Below are 25,703 nucleotides of genomic sequence, written 5' to 3'. Positions count from 1 at the left end.
TGCCGCAGCTTCACATCTCGAGCAATACATTTGATGTACCAGGGCAGGGCAACGACTGCGAAACTCTGCGGTTTTTGAAAACCTCAGTTTTGGAACACCAGAACTGGCGATTTCAAGCATCGAGCGTTTGGTTTTCCATATTTAACTAAAGCCCACACACATATACACACACACACACACACACTTACACATACACAGAGAGAGAAACATAACCGAAAACAACTCATTTGATGTATTTAGTTTAACGTTTAGCCCCTAGTTTCGAGGAACGTTAAAATGCCTTTCCTGAACTGCAGTCAACACTCAAATAAACGACAAACAAACAAAATGAGAAAAGAAAAACCAACCAACCAAATGAAAGCAAATTGTTTGAATAAAAATCAAATTACACAAAAGCCTATGCGCATTTTTATTGATTCGCTGAGGAGAAACTGTGAACCTCAACTGTGTAGGTTCGTATTCAACTATTTTTGAATATTTTTCAATCTGTAAACGATGCAGCAGTTCCTGGCAGGAGTGTACCAGGAATCCCAGAAGCATTATCTAGTAAAGAGAGCACATCAACTTTTTCGGCATCCTGTTCCAAAGAGTCTAAGGCATAGACTGTCGTCTGCTGGAGATTACCTTTCAGTGGGCAACCCACTTTTTGGATTACCGATACCCTGTATAGCTTGAGAAAGGAACAGGCTATGGCACTTTCTTTACTTAGCATCTGACCACTATATTTCACATAATTCAGAGTAAGTTTACAAAAATCAAGGATACTAATTAAATTTTTAACTTTCATCACGCGAAGGAACGATTGGTCGCTAGTGGTATAAATAAAGTAATTTAACCGATTCAAAAGTGTTTGAAGAATTGTCTTGAGAATATAAAATCTCAAAAATTAATTAAATAATTAGTTTCTTTTTAAACAGTATGAGTAAATGGGTATATCCATTAATCTCAGATATATCATTCAAGTTGTATAGTTCAGTAAGATTTTAACAAATGGTCTTAATGTTATGAAATAACTAGTTCATGTCTGATTCTCGACTTAAGTAGCATATTTTGTGCGTGGCTGTCAGTGTGTGTACCATATTTATCACTGGAAAACATAGTATAAAAGGGTATGCAGCGTGTCTGTCACCTGGATCCACGTCACCACTTAACAATTGGAGGCATTGCAGCTGGATTTTCGCTCGGAGCGGGCGGTAAACAGTTTTATTTTACAAATGTTTTGGCGACTTAAATGCAGCTTATTCATACAATGACGATGCGTGGATTTGGTGTGTCGTGTGTGGCTGAATGCATGTGGCTTTAAAATTAGTCAACTTGTGGAGCATCTCTTAGGAAAACTACCAAACCAAACGGGCTTGTAAATAAAATGTATAGAGGGGAGTCCAAGAAGTATGGATAGAAGGCTAAAGTAAACGCCAATTACTGGCTAAATTTCACGCCAATATTGTTGACGCGCGTCTGCATGTGCTGCAGCACATCCTGCGAGAATTCCTCGATGGTCGTGAAGCGACTCTTTTGGAAGCTGAAGATGTCGCCCAGAAAGGCCAGCAGCTGCTCCCGGAAGTAGTGGCAGATGTCGCGCAGGTTCTCGTTGGGTCCAAAGAAGCCCCAGGCCATTAGCGGTGATATCTGCTCGGATATCACGTAAAAGTGGGACATGAACCCGTTGGGGAACTTTAGCATCCGCTTCTTTGCCTTCAGCACCGACCAAACGGCAGTGGTTAATGCCTGGAAATAAAAGCACATAGGGATTAACATTTGGCCTAGAAGTGAGGTGAGTTTACCCACCGTCTCTTTGAATCCGTTGGATAGCCAGCGATTTTGGACCACCGCTGTGACGCTGGCAGGCGGGGCATCTAGATCCTTGAACGAATCCAGGATGATGAAGTCCAGGCAGATGTCGTAGAAGGTCATTGCCTTGACATTGCGCTGCTCCAGCTCCATTTGGATGCACGGCCAGTTGTTGCTGTCATGCAGATAGTTCACCATGTCCTCGTAGCCCACAAGAAACTCCTTGGTATCCTTATCGCCCAGACAAAGCAGATCGGTGAGTATCTGCCGGCCAGAATCGCAGATCCACTGGCCCACCGCGGGATCCTTGAACAGGAACTGAAAGGCCAGCCGAACGCAGTGCAGCTTGGCTAGGTATTCGGTATCGGTGCTGCAGTGCATCAACTCCGCCCGAATGGTGCGACACGGCACCGTGTACTCATCGTGGTGCTTCAGGGCACTCTGGAATAGCGGATACTCTTCGTACGAGGTCTCGATGAAGCCGTCGAACTCCCGCAGATCCGCCACCTGGTCGAGAGCGGACGCAAAGCTCTCCGCGGAATCAAAGTTCGGATCGGAACCAGCGCGACTGAGGACGCTGCCGGATTTGCGCGACCGCCGATCATCATCTGTCTCGCCCGCCTCCTCCTCGGCCTCGTCAATGGAATGCTCCTCGCGGAACAGCACCGAGCGCTGGTCCAGGAAGAGCAGTTCGCTCTGCTCCTGCAGCGTGTAGGCCATCTCCAGCAGGTTTTGGATCTCACGGCAGAACTCGGAGTCCTCCGCCGTGGTCAACAGGGCGGGCAAACCGCCGGGCGAGTAGTGTGCCGCCAGGGCATCCTCCCAAAAGTTGATCACCGTGTCCAGTGCCTCCATGCCCATCATGCCCAACTGTTGGGCCGTCAGTTGGGTGACTACCGAGCTGCCAGGACCGGCATTTTGTACGCCCATTACACCAACACCGATCGAGCCAGAGGCCATGGACAGGCGATCCGAGTAGGCCAGTGTGGAGCCCACGGGACTGCCCGATCTGGCCGATGCCTTCGATCCGGCTATTGAGATGAGGTCGTTCGGACTGCGCATGCTGTTGCGGTTACGCCGACCCGTGTACTTTCTCGCCCGACGAGGCGGACGCGGTGGCTTGCGACGCCGCAGAAATCGGGAGAGTACGCTCATCAGAGCAACGCCGGCGGTCAGTGAGAAGAGCACAACCTGGTGCGGATTTGGAGAGTGATTAGTGAGAAGTCTTTATTAATACTTTAGGTAAATAAGCCCACCTTTGTGGTGGTGGAAACGCGAAAGGGCAGCAGGCTGCCCCCGCTAGTCCAGGATGCCGGCATGACACGCTGCATCCTGCGGCTAAAATGATTCCGCTGTGGATCCGATAAATCCTTCGGAATCGAGAATGGGAATGGAGTGAACAGCAAGGATTAGTATCGTGCCGATGCTGAGGATTGTGCTCGTGCTTTGAGGTTAGACCTCTGCGCCCACGCCTCGATGCCCGCTCATCGGCTGGTGCTATCTTGGTTGTGGTATTGCTTTTCTGGCGCGGCTTTGACCCTGCGCTCCATGTGCGGCCGCCCTTTGGAATGCAGATTGAACTGCTGATGCTTTTTGGGGGCTGGTCCCAAACGGTTGCCTCGTCGCCTGGCTGACGCGGATCGCGATCGCCACAGATCGTTGTTACGTTGCAGTCTCAATCCACTGCCCCTTATCAGTGGTAACTTTCACTTTTAGGCCTGAAAACAACAAAATTGCATCACAACGTTTTACGAAGAGAAGAGCGCGGCGGCAAAAAGATCCAGCTGATTGGGGCGTTGCCATGTGGGTTTTTGGTAGGCCTAGTGCCCAATGGCGCTGCCAGACCAACAGATCGATATAACAGTTACAGTTTTGTGTATTTATTAACAATGCGCTTATACTTTTAGTTCATTTATAAAAAAAATGTGCATAAAAACGGTGCTAATGTTTTATTAGTTAATAATTTTAAGAAATTGGTATATTAGTCGCTATGCGTTATCGTTTGGTATGCTTAAAATCCCATGTGGTATTAAAAGTATATTTTTCGGAAAGCCGGATGGTATAAAACAGGTATTATTGCATGGTCATACTGCTAGGAACAAAAAAACACTTCACACCAAACCAAAATAAAATCAAATTAAATAAAATTAACCAAATTGCGCATAATACGTTTGCAGTAGCCAGCAGTTGCCAGGAGTTTGGAAAACTGAAGGGCATTCAAATTTAGATCGAACAAAATTCAAAGTAACCTTAGAAAATCAAAACAAGTGTAAAGCCACATAAGAAAGGAGAAAAAACATTAAATATGTGTAAGTTTATAAACGCAACGTAGAGTTTTGAAGAAAATGCAGTTACTTGCAGTGAAAATTAACCATTTTTAAGTGAAACTAATTTCCGGCGACATTCTTTATTTGTTGTTGCTGTGCTGTGCGGGTGTGTGTGTGTGTGTGTGCAGGAGAGGAAGAGGGAGAGAGAGATGGAAGTTTTGCTGACGCCCCAGCAACAAAAACAAATTAAAACCAGACGAAAGTAAAATTTCACCCAAATTTTTGTTTGTTTTTTTTTCTTCCCCGGTTTTGGTTTGCCAAACTGGACAAACAGGTTTTTGTTGTTTTTCTTTCTTTCTGGTTTGTTTAGATTGTTTTTGTGCCGGCTTTCTGCGAAAGCTGTTAAAACGGCACTTTGCCTGCCCTCTCTCTTCTTCGCCTCTTCTTTCTTCCTCGTTTGCCTTCGTCCCATCGCTCCCCACCCGCTACATACATATGTACTGATGTGTGTGCGAGTCCCGTTAAACTGGTTTTGCTTAATTGCATCGCCCTCTCTTTCGCACGTAACGGTTTAAATCAGGCATTTCTTAACGGCTTTTAACCCGTCAACTTCGCTTATCAGCATCACCCACACTCACACGCATGCACTTGCACAAATGCACACACATATTTTCAAATACCTGGAAGTGTACATATGCATGTACATGTGTATGTATGTAGATAAACAATAAACACAAAGCACACTGAGTAAATGGCGAAAGAGATGAGTGAAAGAGATGCGGAATCCAAAGTGCATAATGGTTATGCCAATGTTAATGGCCCCGCAACGCAGCTGTTCGTTTTTTTTTTTTTTTTTTTTTTTCTACTTCTTGGCCCATCTCATTGCATTTCTGTCTTTGTGCGTTTGTGCCACGCCCACATTGGCTTTGGGGCGCAGCCCCGGAAGTTGGGCAAGTAGCAAACAATGCAAGTAATGCCCAATCTTTGCCAGGTTTTCAACAGATTGCGTCACAAGCGTTCTATTTCGGTTCGGTTGGAAAGCATCTTTGCATCTTCAAGATACCGTTTGTATCTGCACAATCGTATCTACATATATATTTCTGCTTATCGGAATTATCTTAATTGTAAGCCTAAAATAAAGCTTTGGTTAATAAGATGATGCACGTCGTATACTTTAGCACACATTATAATGGCATAACGTTCTGGAAAGTTTGGAGCCATTATCATAGAATTTTGTTATCACATCCAATCTCCTTGTCGGCAATCGTGCACCAGAGCTCGTAAAATATTTGAATTGTTTGTGTGTTTTACGGAAAACATCTGTACGATGCTAAAAATATGACATTGCCAATTAAAATTTTCAATAGCTCAGCTGTATTTTTCGTTTACATAAATAAATTCTAATAATTCACATAGATAATTAAAAAGGAAAAATTTTCTAAATGAAAATAAGCAAGTAGCCTTTCATTTCCTATCATATATTTCACAACACCTATACACAGATTTTATTATGAATCAACACATTTCCAGATTCTGACAAATCGCGCAAGTCGGTTTGTGCTATCAAAATTGTTTTGTTATTTGTTGAATGTTCCGCTCTGAAATTTTGTTTGTTAAATTTACCTGCACCGTCACCACAAAATTATCGCTTTCGGTTTCTTTTCTGGGTAATCCGATCCTACAGTTTGGTCGGTGAGGCGGGCGGTGACGAAGATCAAGATCAATTCCCCGAAACTGACTCAAGATCCAAATACGTATACATATCGAAATCCAAATCCGTATCCGAATCCAATTCTGAATCTGAATCTGAATATAAATCTAGTCAGGATGCGGCAGCAGCAGGAGCCGGCGATGTACTATTCAACCGAATCCGTTCGAACTCAAACAATATCCGGCGCACGTTGCCAATCCCATTTACTTGCAGCTGACAACAACAGCGGATCCGGCGGCGGTGCAGGCGGTGCCGTCGGCAACAATAATAGTGCCAATAGTGGTAAGAACTCAACGCACAGGATCGAGGAGACCAGCGCGATCACCAATCAATTGTTGGAAAAATGGCGCAAAAACTTCTACAGCGAACCGAAGAATTTGCTGGCGCAGAACGTCTGCTCGCGCGTGGATCCCTTCGATGTGTGCCTGTCCAGGAAGGCACTGGAGACCACCAATCATGTGTTCAACTACAAGGTGGAAACGGAGGGCAAACCGGTGACCAATCAAAGGAGCTCCGGCCGCTGCTGGCTGTTTGCGGCCCTCAACTGCATCCGCCTGCCATTCATGAAGAACTACAATCTGGACGAGTTCGAGTTCTCGCAGGCCTTCCTCTTCTACTGGGACAAGATCGAGCGTTGCAACTACTTCCTCAACAATATCGTGAAGACGGCACAGCGCGGCGAGAAGGTCGATGGTCGGCTGGTGTCCTTCCTGCTCCTCGATCCCACCTCCGATGGCGGGCAGTGGGACATGCTGGTCAATCTGATAACCAAACACGGCCTTATGCCAAAGAAATGCTTCCCCGAGAGCTTCAGCTGCGAGTCCAGCATACGAATGAATGCCATACTGAAGAGCAAGGTGAGAATCGAGTGTTATATTATGCTGTTGTTGATTCTATACTATAGCTTACTATCTATTTTAGCTACGGGAGTATGCCCGCAATCTGCGCGTGCTGCTGGACCAGAATCCCACGGAGGAGGAGATCGCCTGCAAGATCCAGGAGCAGATGGCCGAGATCTACAAGGTGGTGGGCATTTGCCTTGGCATTCCATCGGAGACCTTCACCTGGGAGTACTACGACAAGAGCAAGAACTATCAGTCCATCGGGCCCGTCAGCTCGCTGGAGTTCTATGAGCGTTATGTGAAGCCGCATTTCAATGTGGAGGACAAGGTGTGCCTGGTCACCGATCCACGGCCGACGAGTAGCTATGATCAGGCATACACTGTTGACTGCCTGGGCAACGTGGTTGGTGGGCGACCCGTTCTGTATAACAATCAGTCCGTGGAGCTGCTCCTGGCCGTTGTCACCAAGTCCCTGAAGGCCGGCGAGGCCGTTTGGTTTGGCTGCGAGGTCAGCAAGCGATTCGCCTCCAAGCAGGGCATCGAGGATGTGGACGTGTAAGTGTCTACGGACTTTTCATGTGCTTATATTGCTAATTGAATATTAACGATTGATTATCCTTGTAGCCACGATTTCAAGCTGGTCTTCGACATCGACATACAAACGACATTCTCCAAGGCAGATCGCCTGATTTTCGGCGAATCGGCGATGACCCATGCCATGGTTTTCACTGCCGTCTCCGTGGACGTGAGTAGCACCTATCCAGCATGTAATGCGCTTGATAACCAATTTAAATATGAATTTATATGAATTGCAGAAGAGCGGCGTTGCCCAGAAACTGCGGGTGGAGAACTCGTGGGGCGAGGATCGCGGTGAGAAGGGCTATCTGGTGATGAACGCCGACTGGTTCAGGGAGTTTGGATTCGAGGTGGTCGTGGACAAGAAGTATGTGCCCGAGGATGTGCTGCGCGTGTTTGACATGGATCCAATTGTACTGCCCGCCTGGGATCCCATGGGCACGCTAGCACAGTAGGTCGCCATCAAGCCACACCACACCACGCCACGCCACACACCCACACATATATATATATATTTAAATACAATATATACAAAGCTTTACGAGCAGCAATCTTCGAGCGGCATCCAAATGTTCGAGTTAACGGCTTTCAGTTTTTGTGTACATTATTTTGTTTCTTCTCTGGCCAGTTGGCACCTTTTTTCGAGATCCCCCGATCCTCAAGGTGTATGCACATGCAATATATCCGCGTCCAATTCGTCCAAATCCCATGTCCAAGTCCCACAAGTCCCTGTCCACTTCTATAAAAACAATAATTTTGTGTTTAGCGCTTAGGTAAAAGAAATATCTCAGTTTAAACCCTTCCCGAATTACGTTTGATTTTGCAGCGGGCAGTTGAAAATATATATACAATACAAACGAGAAATAAATGAATAATGTAAATGCATTTTTTACGTATATACAATTACATATTAAATAAATATATTGAAAACAATATTTGCTTTTCTCCTTACAAAAAAATAAAGGAAAGGAACACGGAACACTCGAATCGTGACCCCCAATACAATTTACAATTGTTCGCTCTTTGATCGGAATAATCAGCGGTTCCAAGTCCAACTCAGTTGCGCCTCTTCCGCATTCTTCGCTGCTCGTACTCGTAGCTAAGTCGCTGCCAAATGCCCAGGCACATCCGCATCAGACGCACATCCTTCTCCACGTTTCTTCTCGCAAAGTCGTACTGCTTGCGGATGAGATGCTTCGCCGTCCGCAGCTGACCGCGCTGGATCAGCGAAATGCTGAAGTACAGCTTGCAGCGCGCCTGCAGGAACGGATCGCCGAGTCGCAGGCCAATCTTTAACTGCTGCAGCGAGATCTTTCCAGCTGTCTCCGCCTGAAAAATGGTTTTGTGAGATTAGCTGTGATGTGATGTGGATGCACTGCGATTAATACTTACACATCGCTCGAACTGCTCGCCAAGGGCGGAGAATCCGCCGCCCAGTGTGGACAGCCAGGACATGAGGTGCTCCACCTCGATGTGCTCCCACAGCGTGTGCGCCAGCATGTCGGCGAATCTGTAGTCAATGGTGTCCTCTTGCGGTGCCTCGAACTGCAGCCAGACCAGCTGGACGCCATAGTTGCGCCTGAGGCTCTGGGCCAGTACCTTCTGGTGCAGAAACTCGCGCAGGTAGTAATTCCCATTGATGGCATCCACTTGGATGCACAGCCTCCGCAGTGGTTTTGATTTTGGGCACGCGTCGCCGGCTTCACAATTTGGACGATTGTGGTAATGACATCGCCGCCAGTAGTCGCAAACGCAAATTATCAGTGGATCCGACATCGGGAGCGTACTAGGCCAGTTGGTAGCGCCACAAGTTGTATAATTTGTGTAAAAATTGTAAGTAAAATCTAAATATTAGGTGAATTCCACAGGTTACTCGGTTTCCGGTGAGGGTCACCAGCTGTTCTCCACTGTCTTTTCTAGCTGAAAAGCCAGTTGTTGATAGACTGTCTTTATTGAACTATTGCAATTTCATTGCATCAATAGTTTTGGATGTTTTTGTTAAAAGGAATTGTTAATAACAATAGTGTGCCCACCACCAGAGCGCCAAGAAAAACCGCAATCGCTTGGATCTGGCAGCACTGGCAGCACGAATGCTATTTGGCGCCAAGAAGTATCGGTTTTCAAATTCGGTGACATGAAAAATACGTTAATTGCTTTGAAGTTTATCTTCATAACTTGGCCAAAAATACTCTTGCAGCCAAAAATAATTATTGATATGTGAAGCTTATTAACTAAATTGGTTCGTTAACCTTGTTTTGCTTGTATACGGAATTTAAAAAGGCACTTATTTTAAAAGGTGAAATTTGTCAAAAAGACCCAAAATCCAAAATTTCCATTTTCCAACACCAATTGCTGCAAAACCACCTCCAAGAATTTTGACATTAGTTTCGTTTGTATTAACTTCCAATTATCCAATTAGAAATTGAAATTAGGTTCCACACCTATCGATGATTGCAATCCACACGCCGTGGAAGCCATTTGGGCGCGTCATTCAAATGGTTATGGCACTCGCAATCGCTATTTAACTTCGAAAATGATCCAATTTTCACACACAGCTCGCTGCTGCATGTGGCAATAATTGCGCGTGGAAATGACTCAATTTCGCCGAAGTGCAACTGCATCTTTTGTGTGCCTTCAACATGGCCATTATCATTATCAAACAAATGTTTCGCCCCTCGATTGCTCAGTGCCAACACAAATCTGTTAGCAGTTGGCAATAATTGTGCAGCCAGCGGCAACATTGTCCCCACACGTCTCCCCCAAAAAAAAAAAAAAAACCCCATTTCCATTCATGATTTTCCCTTTTTCCCTACCAAACCATACTAAACCATTTCAATTCATTTCATTTCACTTCATTTTGCTTCACATTTTCCCTTCGCTTTGGTGGCTATTTTTGGCCGCTGCCTTTTATTGTTGCTGGCTATGTTGTCATCGATGGCATTAATTTTGGTAAGTGCGCCCGACTATATCCTCTCCTCCTCCAACGGGCTCCTTCGTCTATATCCTCTTCTTCTTCTTCGCACGATTTTTATGGCACGACATTTTTGTGAATTATGCGCCCAATTTCCGCTGAATCGAAGAGGCCCTTACATCTGCACATATCTACATATCTGTATATCTGTATACATAAATCGCCACACAATTCTTTATGCGCATTGTGTAATATTAATTGGTCACAAGCCATCAAAATATAATTTGCACCAGCAGCAGCAGCATCGTTAAATTTATTTGACACATCCATACACTTGCATGGGGTATTCAAAATGTAAGGATGCATTTATTTAAACAAATGTTGGCGCATGCAATGCTGCGATAGAATAGTTGCTGGAATATATTGCAATATTCGTTACTGAAATATATTGCAATATTCGTTACTGAAATATATTGCAATATTCGTTACTGAAATGCGGCAATTTCCAATTTCCATGCAATTTTATGACATAATTTTCACGCTTCGTTAAGCGACTGCAACATTGTAGTGTTCGCTGCACTTTGGAGCACGTGCGCCTGTTGAAAAAGGAGAAGAGTTTCTGGTCCACAAAAGAAAAAAAAGAAAGGAAAAAGCGGAAAAAAGGAGAAGGGAACTCCGTGAACATCAAGGGGCAATGACAGATCCACGGAAAGATTTGTTTGTGGGCGTGTCAGCAATATGTCAAAATTGCACTCGACAGTCGCGCATGCGTGCCCACAAAAGGGATGACCCGTGTGCCTCCTCCTCCTTCAGCTACTCCTCCTCCAGCTACTCCTCCTCCAGCTTCTTCGTCTCCAGCTTCTACTCCTCATCCAGGCATCCCAATCCCTCAGCCGCATCCTCCGCTGATCATCCTGGAACTGTCTTTTTCGGGTTCGCTCGCTCGTCCACTTGAGAAGGCGAAAATAAAGGCAGTACTCGAGTTCAATAGTCGCACTCCTGATATCCTGCAAAAAATGCTACTGCTGCAGTAAATGTACCAAAAATAAAAGTTTCACTGACTTTTAATCACCTTAATAAACAAATTTATCAAGATACATGCATGCATATAAACAAAATATTTTTAAATGCTCTTTTTTCGAAATATTTCAAATATTTCAAAGGAACCCATTCTGCGGACGAATACCCCGTAAATATATATCCTATCTATGAAAAACATAAACAAAGCCTCAAGTGTCGGCCAGCAACAACAACAAGAACAACAACAGCTAGGCGGAAAAGCAGGAAATCCAAGGAGGAAAACTCGTAGAGCGGAAAATTGTAGGCAACAACATAAACACGGTTTCACTTTCAAAGCGATTAGCCACGGATGCGCCCCGTTTTTGTATCGAAAATCCAGAGAGTCCACAAATGACAACAAACACATACTGTTTCAAAACGGCACTGAGAAAATGCTTATATTATATACAATACTTTAATTATTATATTATTTATGCCCGCTTGCCTTTTAAATCCTGGTTGGCAGTGCAAAAGTTGAAGAACAATTTCATTTCAAATAAATTAAGGTGCGCAAAATGCGGCCTTTTAACTTTTAACTTGGGTTAATTGGGCTTAAATAAAAATACATTTTAGTGTGATTTTAAGTTGATTTTTATTTGATTTTAATTTGATTTTTATTTGATTTTATTTTGATTTTTATTTGATTTTTTTTTATTCTAATTTGATTTTATTTTGATTTCAACTTGATTTTTATTTGATTTTAATTTGATTTTATTTTATTCTAATTTGATTTTAATTTGATTTTTATTTGATTTTAATTTGATTTTTATTTGATTTTATTTTGATTTTTATTTGATTTTATTTTTATTCTAATTTGATGTTATTTTGATTTCAACTTGATTTTTATTTGATTTTTATTTGATTTTTTTTTTTATTCTAATTTGATTTATATTTTATTTTATTTTTATTCTAATTTGATGTTATTTTGATTTTAATTTGATTTTAATTTGATTTTAATTTGATTTCAATTGTATTTTAATTTTATTTAAATTAACAATAAGACAGTCAAACTATTTATCAATTTCTAGGCTATTTATTAATTTTTTAGACTAAACTACGTGCATCTTTCGCTTTTTTTTAGAGTGTCTCCTGAGGAAAGCGAGCAATTCGACACCAGGCGAGTGATGGAAACGACAGGCGACACACCTACAGCCCAGCAACAAATGTCACAGATGTGTGTGTGCTGGTGTGTGTGTGGGTGTGGGTGTGTGGGGGTGTGTGTGTCTAGAGTGGACCTACCACAGCGCCGGGCAACAATAAATATTCAAAGCATTCACTTTACAGTGGCAGCAAGTCGATCCCTTCGCCCTGCCAGCCATATTTCATGGCACTTCAAGTGGCCAGTGTCCCCGCAGCAGTGCCACCCTAATTTATCCGGTCCACCCCAGCCATGGGCCATTATCACCACATAATGATAGCACTGCATATAAGTCGGGCCATCGCTTATACGCGATATTGTACGTCATAGTATGCCACTTATCAGTTAACCAAAAAGTTACAAAAAAATAAAGCGATAGTGATAAATGAAAAGTGCCCATTTTGCAGGTTGAACTGAATGGCTGGGCCTTGTCTTGTGCATATACAGGGTATCAGGTGACACCCTGTAGAGAGCAATTCATCGTTGGAAGACATTAGTCAGTTCTTAGCTGGTTCAACTTAGTCACTTGTGTACTTTCAAATGTGTGATTGAATCACTGGAATGCAGGTGAATCACTCAGTTTGATATAACTTTTCTCGGGCTTTTCATAGTTTCATATGTGTTGTTTAAGCTTAAAGTCAGCGGAAACCTGAAAAAAACTATGTATTGAATATATATCCGTGTAGATATAGTTAATCGATTGGAACGATCGGCGGAGCATGCGACACATGGCCTTCTTATCATTAGTAACGTCACTCGGTCGACGTTTCACGTTTAACCTGCCCCAGAAAAAGTGAAAAACTGAAAAACTGACTAACTGAAAACTCAACTTCACACGCCCCAGTCAAATATCCAAAAAGAAAAAAAGGAAAAAAACTGTGACAAGCCATCAAATGCGACATTCATTAGTCACACGGAAATTGTGACACGATGCGAGTTGCCTAAAATTAATTGTACGGCATTGTGAACTTTGGCCAGCCGCCACTCGAGTACTAATATCCCATACTAATATCCTATAATATCTGTGTGTTTCAAGATACGAGAAGGGCCACAGCTTCAAAGAGCAGCATGTCTAGAATTTAATAACACCAAATACATACTATCTGGTGGTAGATATAGTCGCATAGCTGCTGGCATAGCTATGCTGGGCATAAGAGCCCATGTAGCCATAAATAAGAACAAATTGGCATGCAATTCGCCGTGGAGCGGCGACCAAGTAGAACATAAATTTCTCATCACTTGCATTCAATTTTCACACTGAAAAAACACGAAAAAAAACGCACGAGAACAAACAGATGTGTCGCCGTCGACGGATATTTGTGGTTCGGGGTATTTGGGCATGGATACGATACGATATGATATGGTATGGTGTCATATAGGATAGAGTTTAGTGGGGAAAGGGAAGCGAAACTTGCGGAGAGGTAGGAAACTTCTCTAGCAAAGGTTGCTCCTTTCAAAGATACATCTAATATTCATAGCACACTAAAGAATGGTTAGTCTTGAAATTGATCGATCAAGACTTGATAGCAATTTCTAATCAAAATGTTTAAGCAGCCAGCCCATAAAAAACTAAATAGCTTAGTATGCAGGTAAATAAATAATAATAAAATAGCTTAGTATGCAGGTAAATAAATAATAATAAAATAGCTTAGTATGCAGGTAAATAAATAATAATAAAATAGCTTGGTATGCAGATAAAAAAATAATAATAATAAAATAGCTTAGTATGCAGGTAAATAAATAATAATAAAATAGCTTGGTATGCAGATAAATAAATAATAATAAAATAGCTTAGTATGCATGGTAAATAAATAATAATAAAATAGCTTAGTATGCAGATAAGTAAATAATAATCAAAAGCTTGCTATTAAAGTAAATGAATAATGAACAATAGCTTGCTATTAAAGTAAATGAATAATGAATAATGTCTTGGTGTTCCTGTGAATGAATAATCACAAATAAAGTGGCGAAAATACACCTGGCAGAGGCCAATTAATACGCCGACTTTTATCTACCCTCTAAATACTGGCACATGACAGCCCATAGCCAACTCAAATGCCCCATTTGCCAATCAAATGCATGTCCAGTGGATCGATGGCCTGCCAGTTCTATAAGATATCTATATACATACATGGATGGATATGGATCCATGGATGGATCGATGTGCCATTGGCTTGCGATCCGAACGGCTTGTCAATCGTCGGCAGGGGGAGGGGTAAAGATGAGCGGGGGGGGGGGTTGGAAAAACTTATCGGGGTGTGGAAAAAGTGGAAAACTCATTTCGGGGGTCGTTGGACCCGCAATGATAACAAAACGAGGAGTCGCTGGGAAATCAAAGCGCTGGAAAATGCAAGATACGATTTTATGGCTTCCTTTTTCTCGATGCGACTATCTCTCTACCCTTCTCTTCTCCCCCTCTCTTTCTCCCCAAATCTCCATGTAGCTTTTCTCCATAAATTCTCTATGATTTCTCTAAACATTCTCTGTATGGAATCTGCTCAATTTCGAAGGTTTTTAATCCTCTAAAAGTATCTTTAAAAAGTGTTATCTATGCGAAATACGAAATGCTTTTAATGTTTTGTGTTTTAAGAAACTTTTTAAAAGACAAACTTCAGATCTTAGGATATATATGGATATATGTGCATTTTTGGAGGTACAACTCCTCCTTTTCCCCATTTTCCAACGCATTTTCCAGCCCGTTTTCCGCGCTGCTCTTTCGTTGGTTTATCTCAATTAAAACCGCGGCACAGTTTGTTTAAACAGAGACGGAAAACTCGGGAAATCGGGCGGAAAAACGTTCGGCTGAGCGAGATGGAGATAAAGTGCTATATGGCATAAACAAAATGGTAAATGGATAATCGCTTTTCCCCCGTGGCATTTCCATTTCCCAATTGACTTCGTCCATTTTGAAATCTTGAAATGAAATTCCATTGCGTTTGGTTAATTTATGCATCTGTTTTTCTTTTTGTTTGACTTTCGGTTTTAATTTCCATTGCTTTTATTGCTTGAAACTGTTGCAGTTCTTAAATGTAGCGACATATGTACTTCTATTTACATAGATAAAAAAAAAAAACATTAACTAAAGTGTTAAGCAAAAAAAATGTATATTAAAATTACACTACAGCTCACATGAATTCATGTTGCTGTTACACACAAATCGATTAAGTTAAAGCCTAAATTAAAAAAAAAAAATTGTTTACTTGTAATGGTAATTTTGTTTTGGTGTAGAAATACTTGTAATACTTGTTGCATTTATATTTGGTTTTCTGGCTGCTAATACTTGAAATCCAACAAATTGAATTCTAAAATCAAGAATAAGATTCCTCGAACTAAAGTTTCTAATTGAAGGCATTTGAAGCGATTGCTAAAAAATAATTCCTCTTCTTAAACTTAGTTTTTTTTGGTTTTTGTTGTGAATGTTGCAACATTAAAGGCTTTTCAATAATTGTTAAATAATATATATGGCATCTAGTTGCCTGTGGAAATAGATTCTTGATTTTAGAACGAATCTTTGGCATGAGATTTTATAGCTTTGGCTATGTTGGCGTAGTCTAAGTGTAGAGTATTTTCATTTAATCATCATTTTTACAGGCAAGTTAAGTGTTAATTGCTTAGAAATTCCTAGCTGAATATGTTCCAGATTCCAGACTCCCATTCCCACCTAGCGCGGCACCAGGTCGATGTAGCTATTGGGCCGCATCATCTGGTGATGGGCCGCCGATCCGTAGAAACTTGGATAGGTGGCGCCCATTCCATAGGCGGCTGCTGCCGCATGACGCGACACCTTCAGCTTGTCGTAGGCGCTGGCATACGGCCCATGGGCGTGGCCGTGGGCGTGACTGTGGGCGTGGCCATGGGCATGACCATGGTGATAGTGGGCGGCGGCAGCAGCAGCCGCATTGTGATGGTAGATGGCGCCGAAGTTGCTCTGCTCCTGGGCATACGGCTGTCCAATGCTCGAGTAGATGTTCGCCGCAGTCATCACCTGAGTGGCTGATGTGGCACTTGCTCCTGCTCCCGCTGCTGTTGCTGCTGCTGCTGCTGCTCCCGCTGCTGCTGCTGCTGTTGCTGTTGCTGTTGCTGCACCTGCTGCAGCAGTTGCTGGCGGGGATGCGGAGCTGCTGGAGTGCGGCGTGAGGGGATGTGGCTGCACCTGTGCCTGGTACGCATGATGATGATGGTAGCTGCCATACTGCGCGTGATTCTGGCTCTGCTGGAGCAGCGATTGCTGCTGGTTGCCATGGCTGCCATGGTTGCCATGGTTCGCCTGCTGTTGCTGGTGGAGATGTTGCTGCTGGGACTGATGTTGCTGTTGCTGTTGCTGCTGGTGTTGCTGCTGCTGCTGCTGCTGCAGTTGCTGCTCCATCTGGTAGCCCAGCAGGTCGGGTGAGTTGCCGGAGGTGGAGCTGCTGGAGGGCGTGGCCGGCAGCTGCAGGACGCCCTGTTGCTGCTGCTGCTGCTGCTGCTGCTGCTCAATGGCCAGTTCGCTGCAACTGAGGCTAAAGTTGCTGGCTACTGCTGATGCTCGCTCCTTGAGTTGCTGCTGCTGTTGCTGCTGCAGTTGCTGCTGCTGCTGCTGCTGTTGCTGTTGCTGCTTCATGCGCGCCTGGCTTTCGTGGCTCATGGAGGACATGCTGCTGCCAGCGCCAGTGGTGCTGCAATGGCAAATAATAATAATAATAATAATAGCAACTTTATAGGAATATCTATGTAACTAAATTACAAACTACATGAATGTTAATAGAATAGTTTGCAGCCTTTACAGCTTAAATTTATACCTCTCAGAAATGGGAAATATTATAGATATTAGTAACATAACAATAACAATGCCCTACAAGTTTGGTATAAAAAAAATACAAAACTGAAACTGAAAATGATTTGAAGTATTGGGCGTAATAAACAAGTTCCCTAAGCACGCCTCACGCCTCACGATCGTAAACAAAATTGGGAATCGCGCGTAGTGTCGATTTGTTTACACTATGCTACAAAAGTCGAGGCCTGCAGTTCGACAAATATGAAAAGCCCCCCGAAAAAAAATTGTTTATGCCGCCGGCACATCTGTCAGTCCTCCCATCACCATCATCATCAGTAGTCCCATTTCCATTTCCACATCCATATCCATATCTCATACCCAATACCCACTACCAACTCATTTCATTTCATTCGATTTTCATTTGCATTGCAGCTCGACATCCTCGGCATTTTGAAGTTCTTTTGTTTTTTGAGTTATGCTTGCGTTATTTACAGATTTTCAATATTTTCCGGGAATCTCTATGCCGCCGCACGTCGACCGAATGTCTAGATGTCTAGTTCCACTTGGACTTCTGGCGTTTTGGGTTGGTATCTCAAGTTTGTGGGACTCTCAAGATTGCCGTCATTCGAAAGTGGGTCAATTTGTCTATCATTTGTTATTATTATTTCACATTCAAATTTATGCTACTCGCATTTGTTTAGTTTATATGTATATTCAAGCGAACCAAAATCACCTGCTGCATTTTTGTTAATACTATTTATACTATCTATTATTATGTTATGTACACTTTTAATTGCGTGTGTCAAAAAATCTGGGACAAATTCAAGCACATGTTTTTGTATCTAGTTTCACAATGCATAAAATTACTTTTTCGCTGACAAATGAAGCAACAAAACAATTGGCACACAATTATATAGTTTCATAGATATAGTACATAAATATGGCTCAAAAAAATGTTTAAAATATTATCTAAATTAATGTATAATAGAATCTACTTACACATCGTTGGTGCCATCATCCCGAAAGCCTTTGGCGAATGGATTGCTGGAGATCTTCAGCTGTGTCACCTGCAAGATGGCCAGCAAAAAAATGTTGCAAAATATTTAGATTATTTGTATTATTTCTATTGCACTGCAAAGTATGCCAAACAAATTGCAAGCCAAACAAATAAATTAAATGCCCAAAAAATTAGAGAAAAATAGAAGATGTTTACAACTGCGGCATCGGCATTCCGTGAAAATGATTTGCGATAAATTCGAGGGCGGCTGGAAAAAGTGTTAACACCCACATGGAGCGCATAAATAATTTAAATACTTTCCCGACCATGTCTCAGCTATATTTTTAGCCATTTCCACCCACCTCCCCCCCCTTTTGCCACCGCTGTTTGGAATTATGAATTATACGCATGATAAATATGGCGAGTTTCCCCTACTTTGCCATCCAACTTGCGATTAGATACGAGGTTCACCTGCACAACTGATACCAAGGCACCCCTAACACTGCGCACCTGTGTTCTGTGTGGATTTTTCCAAGGAAAATCGTTGAAAACCTTGAAGAACATGGTAAAATGCAGTGTAAAGTAGTAGCTTTACTTTCTTGATTTTACGTGGAATCTAAAGGGTTTCAATCATCATTTAGTATAGGGTATCTGCTTGGTCGAGCACACGCTCTTCCCACATACATACAATCAAATGTATTTGTGCTGCTGTTTCGGTTCGCAGTGGAATGGGGTTCCGAGCTTTGGCCGCCGTTTGTTATAAATTATGGGAAAAACATAAACAATAAGGCCGAAATGGCACAAAATGGTCGCGGCCTCTTGCCGTTTGGAATGCCAAGAAATGCCGAGGAATGCAAAAGAAATGCCAGGGAATGATTCAGTCGAATGCCGAGTGGAATTGCATTGGGCAATTAGTGGGAATGGGGCAAGTCAACGAAACACACAGATGGGCTTTTGATAATATCGCAGACAAACAAGAGCGACTATCTGATACCCGTTACTCAGCAAGTGGATTCAACAAACTATGTCTCTGAGAACTGTGTGCTTAATCTCAACTCTCTAGCTTCTCGGGATCTCGACGTTCATACGGACGGACAGCCATACGGACAGCCATACGGACAGCCATACGGACAGCCATACGGACAGCCAAACGGACAGACAAACGGACAGACAGACAGACGGACATGGCCAGATCATTGATCACATGATTGATTCTGATCAAGAATAAATATACTCCAAACTAGTATACCCTTTATACCCTATAAAAACCACAAGATGGACCAACTCTGCATCTCTGATTTGAAAGTGATCATTTCGCATTGAAAGCAGTGAATATCTAGTGCTCACCCGCTGGTTTTGGTAGGCAGTTACGGCCGTAAAGCTCGTTTCCGGAAAGATGAAGGTGCGAAAGTGGCTGGAGTGCTCGTTCTCATCCAGGGACGCGTTCTTCGGCGGCAGATACACCAGATGGAAACGCGGCTGGTAGCGGTGCATTGAGTTCAGAATGATCTGCAAGTGCATAGGAAATACAATGCCAATTAAAGGCACAAATTAAAACAATGAAATAAGATAATAAATAATATATTCAAATAAATAGAGAGCGAGGAGCTGAAGGCACTCACATGACCATTCTCGTCCAGCTGGTTGTTGGTGAGCTTCAGCTTGTCAAAGGACACGATCTGCTTCATCCAATTGGAGCCGGCGGCCGGGGAGTCGGGATGCACATGGATCCTGGGCGGCGAAATGGGATCCGCCTTGCCAGCCACCACCCAGCAGGAGCTGCGTAGAATGAAGTGGACATTGGAATGATGGTAATTAGATCGAAGCGATTCCAGGGTATTTACTCACTTGTGAAAGGCGTAGCGATAGCGCTTGTCGTCCATGGGCACAAAGTCCATCATGCAGATGTAGGTGGCGTGCGGATCGAGGCCGCCGATCCTCACCTGAAAGGTGGGAAACATGCGACGGCCCGTCTTGGTGATGATCATCTCGGTGCCCTGGGCGTGGAACTGATCCCACAGCGCCTTCGTCTCCAGCACCACGATGGCCTGGGCCAGCGATGGATGCACTGGCTCCGCTTCCTTGATGCCCAGCGGAAAAGCATTCGACTTTAAGTCATCCAGTATTTGTATTTCTTAGTTGTACTTACCCCTTTGCCGATGCTGTGGCTGTTGGGCTTCACTGTACCGCTGTTCTCCGCTGTGTGGTTGCTGTCTTTTTTGTGCTGCCCCTTGAACTTCTTGGCTGCCGCCGATGAACTGACTCCGCCACTGACTCCTGTCGCCGTGGCTGTGTTGGTTGGCGCCATCGAGGCTTCACTGTTGCCGCCGGCATAATCGTGCGACGTCTGTTCCTGGCAACTGCCATTCGAGATGCCACTGTTGCTGCTGTTGCTGCTGCTGCTGCTGTTCGCGGTGCCAGTGCTGCCTGTACTGTGCGTCTCGATGTCCGCTAACTTGGCGTCGATCTGCTCCAGCGGCTTGTACGAGCTGCGATCCTTGCCAGCCGTCTGGATGCAGGCTGCAGTGAACCAGTGAGTTTGTGTTTAAGTGGCGGTTAAGCTTATAGGAGGCATTCAACTTAGGGCTTTCAACCTAAAGCTTTCAACTTAAGGTGTTCAACTTGGGGGGTCAACTTAAAGAGTTCAACTTCAAGCAGTCCACTTAAAGGGTTCAACCAAAGACATTATAATATAATAATATAATATTATAATGTCTTTGGTTCAACTTTAAGCATTCAACTTAAAGTGTTCAACTGAAAGGGTTCAACTTAAAGGGTTCAACTTCAAGCCTTCAACTTAAAGTGTTCAACTACAAGCCTTCAACTTAAAGTGTTCAACTACAAGCAGTCAACTAAAGGGATTCAACTTAGAGCATTCAACTTAAAGTGTTCAACTTAAAGGGTTCAACTTAAAGGGTCCAACTTAAAGCGTTCAACTTAAAGCGTTCAACTTCAAGCGTTCAACTTAAAGTTTAAACTAATAGAAGTTTAATAGAAGTGTGAATTTGATACGCAAAGTATACCGATATACTAATTAAGTCAGTTAACTCAATGAAAATTGAAACTAATAAATAATGAAGAGATCTCAATTCAAGTCGCTATTCGCATATTCCTGACAAATGGGCGTTGAATATGCGACTATAAATCAAACACGTACCGCGTACACATTCTACGGCAAGTGAATGGGTTTTATATATAGCCGCTGGGATTTGCTAATTTCATATTTAATGTGATTTATGCGATTTAAATGGGGAAGTGGGGCAGAAGCAACACGTAGACGCCACGCAGGCGCAAACTTCTGAGTTTTGAGTTCTGAGCTCTGATTTCTTACTTCTGAGTTTTCAGTTCTGATTTCTTACTTCTGAGTTCTGAGTTTTCAATTCTTAGTTCTTAGTTCTTAGTTCTGAGTTTTGAGTTCTTACTTCTGATTTCTTACTTCTGAGTTATGAATTCTGATTAAAGGAGTCTTGTAATATCACTTGATGTAATACCACATAATGCGCCATATAATGAGCCGACTTTTTATGTTGCAAGTTGCGTGTTGCAAGTTGCGAGTTTCGAGTTTCGGGCAAATGGGACAACATGTCCAATTATAAAAGAGGCGTCTCTGCGCGGCGGCTGCTGATTGAGTTGCCCGCTCTAAATTTAGGATCTCCCCTTTTCGGGGGATGCCTATAGGATCGTATGGTATGGTGTGGTATGGGATCTGATGGGATGGGATGTACTGCAATTAATTGTCACCGTCTCGGTGTTCGCGGAGTTGCAAAGTTGCAGAGTTGCGAGTATTGCCAATGCCACGAATGACCCATGACAGGTCACCTTTTTATCGCTAAATGCTTCCCCTTTTTTCTACTATTTTTTTTTTGATTTTTTTGGTTTTTTTTCAGGCATTTTGCGCTGCACGAATGAATTCTAAAATCAATTAACGTTTGGCACAACAAATCGTTTTTCTGTCACACAGTACACACAACATCAAACAACAACAAAAACGGGAGAAATGCCACTTGAAATCTCGGGGATCCGGGAATTCTGAGCTAATTGATTGGGTTTTCTGGTTCTCTGGTTTTTTGGTTTTCTGGTTTTCAGTTTTTCAGACTTCTCAGTTTTTCAGACTTCTCAGCTTTTCAGTTTTTCAGACTTCTTTTTCTTTGTGCCGCCGCTATTTATTTGTGCCATGCTCGGTGTATTTTGCTAATTGCTCCATCGGAAACGGATTTCATTTCAGTTTCATTTCAGTTTTCTGGGTCACTTGCAGGCAGACAAATGATATGGAAAATGTATTCAATGCCAATGTGAAATACCAAAACTCAGCTCTGCAGCTCAAATAACTCAACAAATTGAACAGCAAACAAAATATAAAACAATCAAATGGAAAATAAGACTTTTTAAGTGCTTTAGATAGCAACTGATACTTGATAATTGTGCAAATATTAATGGATATATTTATGAGTTGTTTTCATGGCTGATTTTAACTTTGAATTCTAATTATTTGAATAATTTGATAAATAAATTGATATTTTAAATAAATAAATAAATTGATAAATAAATTGTTAAAGAAATTGATAAATAAATTGTTAAAAAAATTGATAAATAATTTGTTAACAAAATTTATATATAAGTTGAAAAATAAATTGTTAAATAAATTGATAAATAAATTGTTAAACAAATTGATAAATAAATTGATAAATAAATTGTTAAAAAAAATTGATAAATAAATTGTTAAAAAAATTGATATAGAAGTTGATAAATAAATTGTTAAAAAAATTGATATAGAAGTTGATAAATAAATTGTTAAAAAAATTGATAAATAAATAGATAAATAAATTGATAAAAAAATAGATAAATAAATTGATAAATAACTAATTTAATAAGTTCTATACAGTTTAGATATACAGAGAGTATCTATGGAAATCTTATAGATATGTGCCAAGATAAATAGCAACCCAAGATGAAAAGAAGTAGTTGAACTTTACATGGTATTTTGTGAAATAAATCTGAATATATCTAAAGAGGTGCCCCCAATCCTCTCCAGCTGGTGGCCAGCCAGCCAGTTAGCCAGTTGGCCAGGTGTGGACTCACCTTCGATCTGCTTCATGGGACTGAGTCCGCCGCTCATGTACGGCGATGTCCAGTAGTCGTTGGCGTAGCAGTTGTAGTCACTGCTGGCCAGGCTGGTGTCCAGGAACTGCATGGAGGTGCTCATCATGGCGCTGGCGCACTCAGTGGGGCCCATCAGGTGCGTCATCGCAATGGGAATCGATGGTAGTATATATCGTATATAGTAATGGATATATGGTTAAGTATAAAGCGATTGCTCAGAGTGGAAGAAAGGAAATCGCATTTATTCCATTTATGCCTCAGTTTGATTTGTTTTCTGTGTTGTTTTGCTGTTTTGATCTCGAACGTTTTTCGCGCAGTTGTCAAATTTGCTTATTGCACCCACACACAATCACTCTATCACTCTTTCACTCTTTCACTCTATCACTCACTGTGCACTGCAAAAAAAATAGTAGTAGTAGTGCCTATATGGAGGTGCGAAAATCCGCAGTCGCAGTTGTCAATCAGAAACGAGAACGAGAACGAAATCGAGATCGAGTTCGAGAATCGAATGAAAAATCAAATGAATTCTCTTTTTCTTTTTCCCTATTTTTATTTATTTAATTTTTTATTTTTCTTGGCCACTTTGAATTGTTTTTATGGCCCGAACGCGTTGACTGGCGAAAATTTCATAGAACTTTTTCTTTTTTTGTTGTTGTTTTTTGCTGTTTTTTTTTTGATTTGCTGTTAGCTGATTGATTGACTTGAACTTCTTTTATTTGTTTGCCATCCAAATCGGCGGGCAGAAAGCGTTGAGTTGTCTCAATTGCCACCTTCTTCCGGCCAAGTGCGAACTGATTATCCGTATCTAGTATCTAGTATCTAGTATCTGTTTATCTGTTTATCTGTTTACATATATCTCGCGGATGCACCAATATCTGATCTGATCCGTTCTGTTCAGATACAATCGAATACGATTTAATGCGATCTATGGATGCCTAGATCACCGATCACGCACACATCCGTTCCGTCAAGCGCTGGTCCGCCGAATGAGAGATGCCTCCGCTGCTGGCCAGCTGCACCACTGCCTCTCGAGATTCTCGAGATTCTAGAGATCGCACGCTGTGCCATCTCCCCCAGAAGCCGTCCACCAATCGCCGGGCGCAGCATCCAAATTTAGACCCAACAGCCACACCAATCGATCCACCAATCGCCGCACAGTGAGCCGCCACCTCCTTCTCCTTCTCCTCCTCCTCCTCCTTCTCCTCTATCTCCTCCTTCTCCTCTATCTACTCCTCCTCTTTCTCCTCTATCTCCTCCTTCTCCTCTATCTCCTCCTCCTTCTCCTTGGATCGCACCGACATGTGTTGTACTCTGTGGATGGTTGCACTCCGAGGAGCACTCGTATGCCGCACAGAACTGAGCGTAGGGTGCCCCGCCAGGCATTCACCAGATGTGGCCACAGTGAGGCTTAGTGCTTGGTGGATATGAAACCATCTACCAAAAATTGCATCTCACTTTATAGTTACTTTGTACTCACTACATATTTATATTTTACTAACTTATTTTGATTATAATATTCTGCATAATATGTTAAATAAATAGAGTGTATTTAGAACTATCCTTTAGGGGGCATGGTTTACTGTACTCGCCGCGCTTTTCACCAATTTCTGCCTCACTGTTTACAAGATCCTCTCTCCTTCTCTCTTTTTCTTGGCGGGGCGTGGCCTCTGACCAGAAAGAGGAGCTGGAGGAGGAGGAGGAGGAGCAGAAGGAGCTGGAGGAGAAGGAGCAGCAGGAGGAGTAGGAGCAGGAGGAGGAGCAGCAGGTGATCCCGCATTTTGCTTACTTCTGCCGGGGGGCGCCGAGCAGTGGGCGTGGTCCGCGGAGTGGGTGGCTGACCTGAGTCATGCGCCTCATTTGGAAAGCGCTTTTAATTGGACTGCCAATGGTGGCCACATGGTGGTGCTGGCTGCTGGCGGTGCTCGTGGATACCGCCGTGCTCTGCTCAATGCTGCAGTGCAGCCGATGGTGGTGGTGGTAGTGGTGCTGCTGCTGGCCATAAATACAAATTGCGCCATAACCTCGACACTAAATAAACCGTAAAAAGGAAAACGGAATATTAAGACGGCGAAAAGGTTCACGGAGAAAATGATTTACACACTTAAAAATACATGAAAAATTTAAAGTTTTTAAAAGGTTAATTAGTTGGTTTAAATATGGTTATTAATATATTAATTAATGCCAACTTTATGTTTACTAAACTTGGGAACTAAGAGGTTGAAAAACATATATATTACTTACTACCAAAAAATCACTATTTTCGCTGTAGTTATAATATATTCCATGATATTTATGTATAAGTATATAATGAGTATGATATAGTTTTTGCGCTCAGTGTAGTGGGGGCCACAGCGAGAGGGTGTGAGATGGGCAGAGGTGCCGCAGCTCCACGAAAATGGCGTCTGTTGGCCATTAGAATGAGTAGAAGTCCGGGAAAGCGGGAAAACTGGGAAACTGGACCGATCAAAGTGAAAGAGCCCGTTTAACGCGGTGCGTCTGCTTTTCATCAGCCACGGCCATTCAATTAGCGGTATACCAGTGTACATGCACACCCATAT

At 42.6% G+C, this 25,703-nt stretch overlaps 4 protein-coding genes across 5 annotated transcripts; 1 reads left to right on the top strand and 3 right to left on the bottom strand.

The window, feature by feature from the left end:
* Positions 1-696: 696 nt before the first annotated feature.
* Positions 697-3,587, bottom strand: LOC6525313 (mitoguardin). The gene is made up of 3 exons (XM_002101113.3): positions 3,048-3,587; positions 1,789-2,982; positions 697-1,728 (listed from the first exon to the last, which is right to left on the bottom strand). The coding sequence occupies exons 1-3, from the start codon at positions 3,120-3,122 to the stop codon at positions 1,420-1,422; spliced, it is 1,578 nt and encodes a 525-aa protein (XP_002101149.1). The 5' UTR covers positions 3,123-3,587; the 3' UTR covers positions 697-1,419.
* A 289-nt stretch (positions 3,588-3,876) lies between these two features.
* Positions 3,877-7,757, top strand: LOC6525312 (bleomycin hydrolase). Of its 2 annotated transcripts, none has more exons than XM_015190745.2 (5): positions 3,877-4,100; positions 5,743-6,626; positions 6,691-7,166; positions 7,236-7,356; positions 7,427-7,757. In XM_015190745.2, exons 1-5 carry the CDS (start codon positions 4,097-4,099, stop codon positions 7,640-7,642), a joined length of 1,701 nt encoding a protein of 566 aa, XP_015046231.1. In that variant the 5' UTR covers positions 3,877-4,096; the 3' UTR covers positions 7,643-7,757. The 2 variants fall into 2 exon arrangements, with proteins under 2 accessions (XP_015046231.1, XP_002101148.2); XM_002101112.3 differs by having other exon boundaries at positions 3,878-4,100; positions 5,983-6,626.
* A 298-nt stretch (positions 7,758-8,055) lies between these two features.
* LOC6525311 (uncharacterized protein F58A4.6) lies at positions 8,056-9,226 on the bottom strand. Its single transcript, XM_002101111.4, has 2 exons — positions 8,580-9,226; positions 8,056-8,516 (listed from the first exon to the last, which is right to left on the bottom strand). The coding sequence occupies exons 1-2, from the start codon at positions 8,961-8,963 to the stop codon at positions 8,244-8,246; spliced, it is 657 nt and encodes a 218-aa protein (XP_002101147.1). The 5' UTR covers positions 8,964-9,226; the 3' UTR covers positions 8,056-8,243.
* A 6,049-nt stretch (positions 9,227-15,275) lies between these two features.
* On the bottom strand, positions 15,276-24,156 carry LOC6525310 (T-box transcription factor TBX2). The gene is made up of 7 exons (XM_002101110.4): positions 23,125-24,156; positions 20,195-20,565; positions 19,894-20,126; positions 19,668-19,824; positions 19,393-19,554; positions 18,048-18,115; positions 15,276-16,950 (listed from the first exon to the last, which is right to left on the bottom strand). Exons 1-7 carry the CDS (start codon positions 23,288-23,290, stop codon positions 15,957-15,959), a joined length of 2,151 nt encoding a protein of 716 aa, XP_002101146.1. The 5' UTR covers positions 23,291-24,156; the 3' UTR covers positions 15,276-15,956.
* Between the last annotated feature and the right edge of the window lie 1,547 nt (positions 24,157-25,703).

This window comes from Drosophila yakuba, chromosome X, assembly GCF_016746365.2.
Source record: "Drosophila yakuba strain Tai18E2 chromosome X, Prin_Dyak_Tai18E2_2.1, whole genome shotgun sequence".
NCBI lineage: Eukaryota > Metazoa > Arthropoda > Insecta > Diptera > Drosophilidae > Drosophila > Drosophila yakuba.
Note: the sequence above shows the minus strand (reverse complement) of the source record. Positions and strands in the feature narration are given on the sequence as shown.

Bases quoted from the DNA above. Each gene is read 5' to 3' on its own strand.
- LOC6525311 (XM_002101111.4), bottom strand. From the start codon at position 8,963: ATGTCGGATCCACTGATAATTTGCGTTTGCGACTACTGGCGGCGATGT. The intron at 8,517-8,579 runs GTAAGTATTAAT...ACCATTTTTCAG, and splicing joins GCGAGCAGTTCGAGCGATGT to GCGGAGACAGCTGGAAAGAT.
- LOC6525313 (XM_002101113.3), bottom strand. From the start codon at position 3,122: ATGCAGCGTGTCATGCCGGCATCCTGGACTAGCGGGGGCAGCCTGCTG. The intron at 2,983-3,047 runs GTGGGCTTATTT...AATCCGCACCAG, and splicing joins GCGTTTCCACCACCACAAAG to GTTGTGCTCTTCTCACTGAC. The intron at 1,729-1,788 runs GTGGGTAAACTC...TTTTATTTCCAG, and splicing joins CCAACGGATTCAAAGAGACG to GCATTAACCACTGCCGTTTG.
- LOC6525312 (XM_015190745.2), top strand. The intron at 7,167-7,235 runs GTAAGTGTCTAC...TTATCCTTGTAG, and splicing joins GGCATCGAGGATGTGGACGT to CCACGATTTCAAGCTGGTCT. The intron at 7,357-7,426 runs GTGAGTAGCACC...TATGAATTGCAG, and splicing joins TCACTGCCGTCTCCGTGGAC to AAGAGCGGCGTTGCCCAGAA.
- LOC6525310 (XM_002101110.4), bottom strand. From the start codon at position 23,290: ATGACGCACCTGATGGGCCCCACTGAGTGCGCCAGCGCCATGATGAGC. The intron at 20,566-23,124 runs GTGAGTCCACAC...GGTTCACTGCAG, and splicing joins TCCCATGAAGCAGATCGAAG to CCTGCATCCAGACGGCTGGC. The intron at 18,116-19,392 runs GTGAGCACTAGA...GCCATCTTGCAG, and splicing joins CTGCCTACCAAAACCAGCGG to GTGACACAGCTGAAGATCTC.